Genomic DNA, 10,725 nt, shown 5'->3' with positions numbered 1-10,725 from the left:
ACATGTCATCATTATAAAAACGTTGTATGCTGATATCCTGCTTACTGGGAAAATACTCAAATATAATATTCAATCGTAATGCAACGATGTGATTCAGCTCGGAAATGTCTAACGTTAGACACGAAGTCATACTTATCGCCAATTGTATGCGTCCGAAAAACAGGAACGAAAGTATAAATTCGAAAATGCCGAAATTCAATGTGAAGGATTAGACATGTTAAAAATTATTCTAATAAAAATATCGTACATACAGAACTTATAAAGTTCTTTAAATATATTTTTAAAAATCTACGAAAATCAATCCTACGCCTCTTGTAAGATTTTCAAAATAATTTCTTCTCAGTATTAAACAATGTCTCAATGTTATCGCCGCACGGTTTAACACACATACACACAGATTGCATAGAATAAAATGACGATAGAAAGTCATATTAATAATTTGAAATATTGAATAATGATATCACTCTTTAGCAGTTTCCGTTTGCATATTGTCCTTGGTATTGTGTTTATATAATCGAGCGTAACAATTTTGATAACAATAAGAGGAATCTACAATTGGACGGCAATTACTTTCTATGCCATCTGTGTAATTGTATGTCACTCTCTAGATTGTAAGTAGACTTTATAACGATTCTTTACATGATCATGAACACGATGTAAAAAATTGATTATGATCTCAGCACCTCGTCTCTCGTACGAACATTGTGATTATTATTTGAGTGCTCCCGTTTCATAAATTCATAAAATGTGATAAGCTTCGATAAACAGTTTGTTACAATTAGCTGTTGTGTCTTGTAACACACTACAGCTTGTTTGTCATTCAATTTATATGAGAGGAAAACGAATTTTTCTGTGCGACGACAACATTGCGTTAAATTGTTACTTGTTGACATCTTTTTTTAATAAAAAATTACAATTTTTTTTTCTTTCCAAAGTACGAATACAATGATATTGATAAAAAGATCGGGAAATACTGACAACGCGATGCCTACCGTTTTGAACACAAAGGTAATTCATAATCTTTTTACGAGAATTATCGATCTCTCTTTCGAGTTATACTCTCGAATCATTGAGTTTGAAATAGCGCAATTCATCAACAGAATTGACACTTATTATGCTAATAAAATCTAAACCCCGTGTCGTAATTATTAATAAACAACAGCAATATACTAATTCTTAATACATTAAGTTCAATAATTATTTTAAAAAACGAGGGGCTATACAAGATAATACACGTAATATACAAGAATATAATATACAAGGATATAATTATATTAAATATACAAGATAATTATACTAACGTATGAACAATGATCGGGAAATTGGAAGAAATGTTTATTAGCGAGTGTCGTCTTTTACTGTATACTACTGTATTTAATAGTATACATGGCGACGTCTCACCGATTTTCTTCCGTCAAATATGAAATACTTTTGTCATTTATTGCATTAAAATGCTTCTTAATGCTCCTGACCCTTCAAGGCAGTCATATTGGATTAAATTAAAAGCATTAAAAATCATGTAAAATTTTCTTCTCACGTTACACATTAAAATACGTTTTTTAAATTTATTAATTATAGATCACAAGTCTATAATTAATAATATTGTTTTTCGCTTATTTCGGTCCGTTTAATAAATATAGTTAAATATTTTGACAATTAAAAATAGTTAAAATAAATTTGTAAATAACATAGGTTAATATAAATAAAATTTATCTATAAATATATATAAATATGTACACACATAATAAAAAAGTATATTTATAAATTTATTTTAATATGATTTATGTCAAGAAAAGTTATATTACTGTATAGAGAATATTCGTAGGATTTCAAATAAAATCCAAATTTCATCTCTAACACAATTCAGTCGACTACAATGAAAGATCAGGAGTCATTAATGTTGAATCCTCTTAGGACACGGCGCAAAGTGTTGTTTTATCAAATCGTTAATATATAAAATTTGCAAGTGTCCATTCGTTATCGCTACATTAGAAAAATTATCGAGATCAAACGTATTTCGAAATAATCGATTCGAGTGAATAAATCGTCCTGCGAACGACCCGAAGCGAGAAAGGAGTATAAGAAATGACGTAAATTAGACTATACAAATGTGATGTCATCATTTCTCACGCTCGCGATGTACATGTATGTAAGTGTACATGTGTTTGCGTGTGTACGTGTGATCTGGAGCGAAACCTTCATTAAATATTAGATCGATCGATTCAACTGCGTGGCCCTACCCCAATACGCGCGTGCAGCTCCTTTGTTGGCGGACACGGTCTTAGGTCGTCAGAAGGCTAACAAGGCTAAGCCCGGTATACGGCGACGCATGCCGTGCAACATATAGTGCCTCTTTGACGCGCGAGAGAGAGGCTTGAACAACAATTTTTTTGAATTATTTATCTGGCAGTATAATTGGTGTATAAAATTTTGGTTTCTTCTCTCTTTTTCATCTTTCCTCTTTTCTCATTTCTTTACACGCCTTTGCGCTCTCCTGCAGGCAGATTCGCGGCAGATCCAATAAATTTAGATACAATATCACAATTAGCAGCTCTGTTCCACGCGAGACTTGTCAATCTTGCTTGTCTGCGTTCGTTTTGCATTGAACATCGGTCAGACCGAACATCGATTCCGACGGTCTTCCCTTCGTCCGTTAAATTCGATCGCTCGTTCCTCAGGGATCGGCCGAACGGCGTCCCTGAGAATCGATCCTAACACCTTTTAGTTCCATCATTACCGAGAGCGCGTTAACGTTCGCGCTCTTGGCGGAAGAAGGAAGATCTATTGCAATGACCTAAGAGACGGTTCGGGAATCAGCACTTCGAAGGACATGCATGCACGCTCCGAGTGCGAGTACGTATCTCATTCATACCGAACCAAAAGGTTCTCTTCGTCAGGCGAGTTGGGAGCGAGAGAATGCAACAGTCTGAGGTCGCCTCGCTCCGTGCGCCAATTATTCGCTATCTATTAATCGAAAAGTCCCTCGTTACGGCTAAGGGACCCGCTGTCGGAGTTTGCCAAGTGCAAAACACGTACGGGCGGAAATCGTTCAGATAAATCTCTCTCTTATGTCGGTAATTTCCTCCATGAGCACTAGAAGAAAGATGTTATATCATTCACGAATATCGGCCCTATAGAGCTACCCGCCAACCATAATTCTCGAGTGTTTTTCTTCGAAACTCGTGTATACCGTCTCAACGGCAGACGGAGGACAGAGAGACGAGGAAGTAACGCTGCTTTTACGAGCTTTGCATTTTACTTTTTTACGAGAGATCCCGGCGTATGCTGGAATAACTCATAGGGTGACACTTTTCGCTACAACCGGCGATATAATTGGCGGTTTCGCATCTCGTGCTCCGAATGCAGGAGCTTTTTTTTCTCGACGTCGCGTCGTATCTCCGACGATGATTGGCATTTGGCAGTTGGTGTTAATGTTCAACGTAGCATTGGCAAACTCTGGGGTCGACTTGACAAGGGTTTCCGCCCACGGACGTACGAACGGGGCGGACGCTTGGCCTATTCGCTGCAGAAACGGGTGCAGGCCTTCTTCCACCTGCACTGAGTGCACCAGAGGTCGCGTGAATCCATACCGTAGATCTTGCGACATTTTTTAACATCGCTGCGAGTTCGCCGCGGGGAGGACGGCTTGCCCGTGGACGCTGTCATATTCTGTTGATGACACGCTTGCAATGGCCGCGGGGACAGTTTGATGTGTTTGTTGGGCGTACCCTAAAAAAAAAAAACAAAAAGCATTTAGTCGGATTGTATTTTTCACGGTACAGGTTTACCATGCACTATCCTGATAACGCGCGAGATTACTCACCGGCGATTGCGAGATCGTAAACGTGTTGCTCGGTTCTCTGACCCCGACAATTACGTTCTCGATGTAGTTATTCGCGGCAGGAGTCGCCTCGAGACGAAGCTGCTTCTGATACTCTGGATCCTCATGCGGCGGTCTTGCCATGTCCCGGTGAGACATCGTGGGAGGCGAGCTCATGTGATCCACAGCAACTTCTTGATAATAGAATTCCTCCTCGTGAACGGACATATCGTCCTCGCTGTCGCATCCCTTGGACTTCTTTGGACTGCAAAACAGAAACGATTCGATCTCAATTCGTTTTCAGTTTCTTTGCTTTCCTGTCCTCTACATTTTGCACAACGAAATTTCAGACTGTTTCCTTCTCACATCAGTAAAATTCTAATTTTTTTTCTCATATTCAATTTTCTCAACTCTTTTGTATTCTAAAATAAAAAATGCTTCTCTGTCGCCTCTCATTTCTTCTTGATTATATTATTTCTTATGATAATAATGGCATTTATCTTCATTATATTTTACTAGTTGTTTACTATTACTTTTATCACTTTTGTCTATTTATGTATCTATCTATTTATATACACATACACACATGACACGCGCGCGCGACATACACACACATATGCATACATAAATATACACATATCTAGACACGTCTAGAAATCATGAAAGTCATATTTTATTAATCCATTTATACAGAAAAATTGTGGGCAGAGAAAGATCGAACTATCAGAAGGGCGAGGAAAACCATGAAAATTACTGACGTGTCTCAATTTATACAACCATTATGTGAACTTACGCAGATGGGTACAATCATTTTGTTCCATCATCAACAGCCCCCGATATCGAAACGGTGCGTTTACGAGGCAGGCGGCAGTTAATTTTATAAGCTCTCGAGAGAGTGTGTTGCACACTCTCGAGAGTACACATTAGCGTTGACATTACAACGGCACCGATTGTCAGCGCTCCAGTCCATGAAGAATATTTAATGTCAACAGCTCTCTCTTCCCGCTACGGGGACCAGCTCGATCTCGCGCGCGGGGTTCCGCTTCGGCCTCCTAACGCGTAAAGCGTAAGACGTATTACGTCTAGGGGTATTACTTACCCCAGATGTGACTGGCGCACATGTTCCTCAATAAGCGCGACGGTCGCTTTAATTTCCAGGCAGCCCGGCCAAGTGCACTTGAAGACCACTGCCGCATTCGCCTGGAAATAGAAAGGATGATAAGTCATTAACAATCATCGACACAAACGGGGGTGAATTACGTGATAAGGGACCAACGGAGCACGACAGGATTTCGCGCGTTCGAGAGAGATTGTTTATGAAAGGAAAAAAGTAACGGACAGCGTTACGATTCATTTCGGTTAACATTTTGTCCCACATTGTTCCGTAATGCACCAAGCGGCGCACCGTGATGCAATTCCCGCGCGGCCGCGTGCTGGTGGCGGAACTTTAACCATCGTGCTGAATGGACGGCCATGGGTCGAAACGCTGTCTGTTTGGGACGTTCTCCGATAATCCGTGCCAAAAATAAACAATTATTCCCCCCATTCTGCTATTAAAATTATAAATTATATAGAATGTTTCGTTAATGTAGCTCGCGCTTGTTTATTAAAATAGACAATTCATCATCTATTTTACTACATCAACATGCTGTAGAGTTAAAAATGCCCCTTGTCGTGTCATCCCCCTTCGAAACATCCCCCGTATTTCCTTGCCCCTCTCTTAATTCCCATCGAGCGGAATTGTATCGTTTTACGCGCGATCGCAGATGAGACGTCGTCGTATCGGCGATCCCGTAAGATTCCGAGTGTCAAGACTCTGGGCCCTGTGTCGGAGTCACGCCAAGCCGTGCGCCGTCGGTCGGAGAGGAAAATCGATGCCGCGCGGCAGCCGCGCGCACGTTTCTTTGTTTACATCGGCCGACCGGCGCGGCGGCTCCGCCGCCGCGTTGCGCCGGTCACGACGATACGGTCACGTGGTATTGATCGCGAGGAGAGAGCGAGGAACACAAGCCCACGCGGTCCGCGATGATCGCGTGTTTGAGCGCGAAGGACGCGGCGACGCTGCGAACCGGACCGGCATCATCTCACGAACGAGAGAGGCTTCCCCGTCCTCACCCTGTAATCGTGTAATCGTCTTCTACCCCGAGTGACGATTACCGCGGACGACACCCGTATCTCCTCTTATCCCTAAGCGCGCGTCCAACGCAGATAGAATGACAATTGCAGCCGCTCAGCTCGCTCTGGGTACATTTACATTTGCAAACGGATTAGCCTTAACTTTTAATCATCTGATCGCGAGCAGCAGACTGCTCTGCCACGGGTTAAGCGTAGACGGTAAATCGGAATGCGCTGCCTTGGAACGGACGCTGGATTTCGGATTATCGATATTTTATTTAGGAGACGCGAAACCTTTTTGCGCTTATTTATAGTAATGCACGTTAGCGAAAATCGATCACATCGGTTGCCGTACATTGAACGTCGGTGTGTTGGAGTTTATAGATTTGGGAACGTCGATGCAACTCGACGAGCATCCGGAAGATGGCTAATCACTCGTTAACGGTCTCACGATCATCATCTCGGCGAACACGCGCGGCGAGAACATTTTTCAACGTAACGGCCTGAATCAAGAAGACAATCATGAGGCTCGTTAACGCGCCGCAGCGAAGGACGCCCCTTCAAAGCATTCCGGATTAATAAGCCGTCGGACTACGGCGAAAATCATTCCTTTAAGCATTCGCGCGATATAACACGTCGCCGTACCGTTCGGCCTAGCTAATGAGCGCATGAATATTTACGAGTGACTTTAACGACTGCACACGATCTCGGAAAACCGCACCGCGCCGCGCTGCCGTCGATCGCTTCCCTCAATTTTGCGCACCATTAACGTTCGCCTCTTTCGATTCTCACACGGCATACCGGGTGGCGTGTCGGGATGACAGCGACGCGAAGGGAGAGATAGGGAGAAAGACCGATAAACGTTCGCGGGAGTATCGACTGAAAGACGCGCGCGCCTGATAAGCGAGATCGGTGGCGAGAGGCTGCCGCTTCGGCGGGCTTTAAGGGCTTCGCTAGTGCAGTGACATCAGCTCCGAAACGGTACACCGGGGAGATACACCGGTGCGCCGTGCGGTATACCGGGTGGCGGGCGGCGAAAGGACGGCGACCGCCAGCCAGGCGTTATTTCGCGCGCGTCCGAAAGAAACGCGTGTCGTCCGACGCGTGAGGACCTGTGCCATTTGGAAAGAGGCAATTTCCATGGTTTCGGAGACCTTTCGGACTGATGTCAACGTGACATCATCTCTGAAACGGTACACGCCGGCGGAACGGCGTACGCCGCGGCTCAGCCATTGCCGAGGTCACAGACCTATGCCGGTCGGCAGGCAACGCTCTCCCTTTGCCTTGCCTTGCCTTGCCTTGCCTTGCCCATGCCTCTCGGCGTTGGTTTGGCGTGCTCCGGAGAACTTCGCAGCAGTCCTTCTCCCTACTACACCCCCCCCCTTCCCCATCCTCCACGACCTTTAGGATACTACGCAGTAATACTGATTGCATTAGTCTAGAGGGCACCACGCATCCCGGTGAGAATCTTCGTGTGCGAGATAGCGGCGCGAATCTACTCTCTCCGCAAAAGACAATGTATAGAAAGCACATAAATAGGTTTTTTATTTGTAAGATAGCGTGTATGCAAAATCATCAGCCTGCGTTGATGATTATTCGAGAAATCACGGGCGAAATCAATTTTATCAATGTACAGTTATAGCCGCGATCTATCACTTTCGGCGTGCATGTGTCATTTAACTGTTCTGTATACTGAAGGTGTTCGGTAATAAAGTATTCAAACCATATATGTATTTCCCCGATATTTCCTGAGAGTGAAAAGTAAAGAATTTCTTGCGCTTGAAAACCGTGCTTATCGAGCACCCCGTGCGGCGTGTCGTATATACATGCATTTGTGCGTGACACGTAATAGAGACAGCATGCTATCGCAAAATTCGATCGAGAAGGAGGGCGCGTCGACGAGCGTCCAAGGGGCAGTCACGTACAACGAGAAGGAAATCGGCGTATCCTTCTCTCCGCAACGTAGATCTCGCGGAGTCATCTCCCGCGCGTTCGCGTGCGCGCGCGAATATCGCGCGCTCAGAGGATCGCGCGCGCGCGCGCGCGGGGATGAGTAAGCCAACGCGCGCGGGGTTGCCGCGGTGCGGCGCGGAACGACGCACGGCGTTTCGTGGGCGCATCGCGTGCGATACGACGACGTTGCCGGCGATAGAGATAGCCGCGTTGGCCCCGTTGGGGATGCACACGCATCGCCTTGCCGGTCGGAGCGCGCGCACCGGGCGGGCATCCACCCCTACCAGCGCGTCTCTCCTCCTGCACTCTCCCTCCACTTCTGTGCACTGCGCAACGGCACGCGCGCGCGCGCGCGCGCTTCTCGTCGCTCGCTCGCTCGCTCGCGAATTCGCTTGTATGTATATGCGCGCACGCGCACGTTTTCGTGCGTGAAGATCCGCGAGGAGCGTTGTGTACAAAAATTACGCACGTGTTACCCCCGACGAGAGACATTCCTGCGTCGTCGTTCCTCGAGTTCCTTTGATAAGCGACGCGTGAAAAATTCGTTGTTAAATCGTTTCAAAAACAAAGACGCGCGGCCAATGAAACGGACTGTGTGATTCGTCCCGCAGGAATGCACGCTGGAAGTCAACGCCCCCAAAGTTCGTTAGAGAACGAAATAGATCCTTGAATCGCCCGTACGTGCGCTTTCCTTGGAGCAAAAGAATGCTATGCTTGCAGTCCCATTTTCGCACGTTCGATTGTATTGATGATTTTGATTAATTAGAATTCGAGCCCAACTCCTACACGCCGGCACGCAAGCAGCGAATACCAAGGCCGTTCTTGCACGCGTCCTCTCGCAGGCAGGTTGCGGGCGTCTCGCCGTGGCGTGCAATGTTGTGTATTCGAATCGAACGTTACGCGTACGTACGTACGTACGTACGTACGGTACGTACAGCCAACCGAGCGCGGGCGCAAAAATCGATTCCAAACTGCACGCCACGACAGCCCGCTTTCCACAGGCTTTCTCCGCACTAGCCGACTCACGTCGAGCCGCCGGCTATTGCACAAATGTCGCGGCAGGGCTATATTTTCATACGTCACTACGTCACCTTTCCCACGACTACTGTGATTTTCACATCGTAAAACCGTTCTTTTCTCCCGTTAAATCATGTCAGATGTATCTCACCGACCCGGACATATCATCCGGTTATTCAACGTAGACACGTCGCCAAGTATTGATATTCGAAGTAAAAAATATATCTGTATCATCTGCATTCTTCCTGCCTGACTCAACTTGGAATGTAAATATCATCATGACGCTAGTGCGTAGCTCTCGGACCTCTATTTTCTCTCCTTTATACAAAAAAATTATTGTGTTTGTCTGATACAAGCTTTCAAAGGTTGTCATTGCATTGTGTCTGCAAATAACGATACTCCCGATGTACCGTTCCGTGTACACATCCTGACGTCACTGGCTGCCGACTCTCAATCCCCATTTTAGGACCACGCCGTCGTTCCACGCGGCGATGAGTTTCACGGACATAGGGATATATCGTGCGACGCAAGAGAGGAAGGAAGGAAAGAGAAAGAGAAAGAGACAGAGACAGACAGAGAGAGAGAGAGAGAGAGAGAGAGAGAGAGAGAGAGAGAGAGAGAGAGAGAGAGAGAACACGAACACACGGGACGAGCGAATAAGAAAGAGAGAAAGAAGGGAATCAAAGAGAAAGAGAGAGAGAGAGAAAGAGGAGTCGAAGTCACCGGAGAGAAGTGGGGAGTCCGGGTAACGCCCGGGAAACCAAAACAAACCGGACTTCTGTGTGTTGGCGCGTACGATGCGCGTCGATCCGTGGCGTGTGGTGAGGGTCGGACGTTGACCCTTCGAACACACCGATGCGCCTCACGCACGAAGTATACGGGGTATACGGGGTGGCGGGAGAAAAATCTACGGGTTTGTTGTGGGACTTTCGCGTCGCAGCGGCGGCGGCGGCAACCACGACCAAGCCATGGCGATGGCGATGGCGATGGCGATGGTAGGCCGGCGGGGATGGTAATAAGGGGCAGAAAATTTCAGAATATGGCCGTGGGGAAAAGATAGGGAGCAATCTCGTCGAAAGAGAGAGAGAGAGAGAGAAAGAGAGAAAGAGAGAAAGAGAGAAAGAGAGAAAGAGAGAGACGGTGGGAGAAGAGAGGGGACTGACCGCGGAGCCACGTGTGACGCAGCAGGTACGACAAAGGCAAGCTACACGACTACGTCGCACATCGTCGTCGTCGTCATCGGGTGCACCGTTCACGAACCGAGAGGGCTCTATCGATGGGAGACGCGCGGGGACAATTCGATCACAACGGAACGATGCGTCACGCCGCGAGAGCAGAACGTATATACGAGCGGAATCGTCTCCGCAGCGCCGGAGATGCTTTGTCCCAGGATGCGATTGCGCGAGTGCTTGGAAACGACCAACTTATTGCCGAGAGGGGAACACGCGACAACGAGATCGCTTGACGAAAGAGCCGACGGAGTTTTCGGCAATCAGTAGCGATCCGTGACAAAACGGGGCGAGAGCGAACAAAAGCCTCGACCCTTTTTTTCATTTTCCCGGCGAACGAGACGCGGCCGTAAAATAGCGAGCTGGAAAAAGCACGCTCAGCTGAGACACGTCGCAGCACGCGATTCGGTGCAATTTACAAGGAAGAACCGAGGTCGTCGACACGGAGAAGAGAGAGACGGCGAATCGTTTCAAATGCCTACGGAGGGGCACGGAGAGAAAGAGAGAGAGAGAGAGGAAGGGGGAGGGGGGGGAGGGTAGGACGACAGTAGGTGCCCGTGAGTCACGACGGGATTCCACCAGGATGTTCGA

At 46.7% G+C, this 10,725-nt stretch overlaps 1 protein-coding gene across 2 annotated transcripts in view; it reads right to left on the bottom strand.

Annotated features, from left to right (window-relative positions):
- Positions 1–2,461: 2,461 nt before the first annotated feature.
- Positions 2,462–10,725, bottom strand: part of LOC105832485 (zinc finger protein 395) — an 81,352-nt gene continuing 73,088 nt past the window's right edge. For both annotated transcript variants that reach the window (XM_012673469.2, XM_036283172.1), the window contains exons 6-8: positions 4,920–5,020; positions 3,824–4,085; positions 2,462–3,729 (exon numbers count right to left, since the gene is read on the bottom strand). In XM_012673469.2, coding sequence (XP_012528923.1) covers positions 3,517–3,729; positions 3,824–4,085; positions 4,920–5,020 — 576 coding nt within the window. In that variant the 3' untranslated portion in view covers positions 2,462–3,516. The remainder of the gene's footprint in view (positions 3,730–3,823; positions 4,086–4,919; positions 5,021–10,725) is intronic.

This window comes from Monomorium pharaonis, chromosome 2 (assembly GCF_013373865.1).
Source record: "Monomorium pharaonis isolate MP-MQ-018 chromosome 2, ASM1337386v2, whole genome shotgun sequence".
Lineage (NCBI taxonomy): Eukaryota > Metazoa > Arthropoda > Insecta > Hymenoptera > Formicidae > Monomorium > Monomorium pharaonis.
The sequence above is the reverse complement of the archived record's forward strand: the minus strand, read 5'-3'. Positions and strand labels throughout refer to the sequence as shown.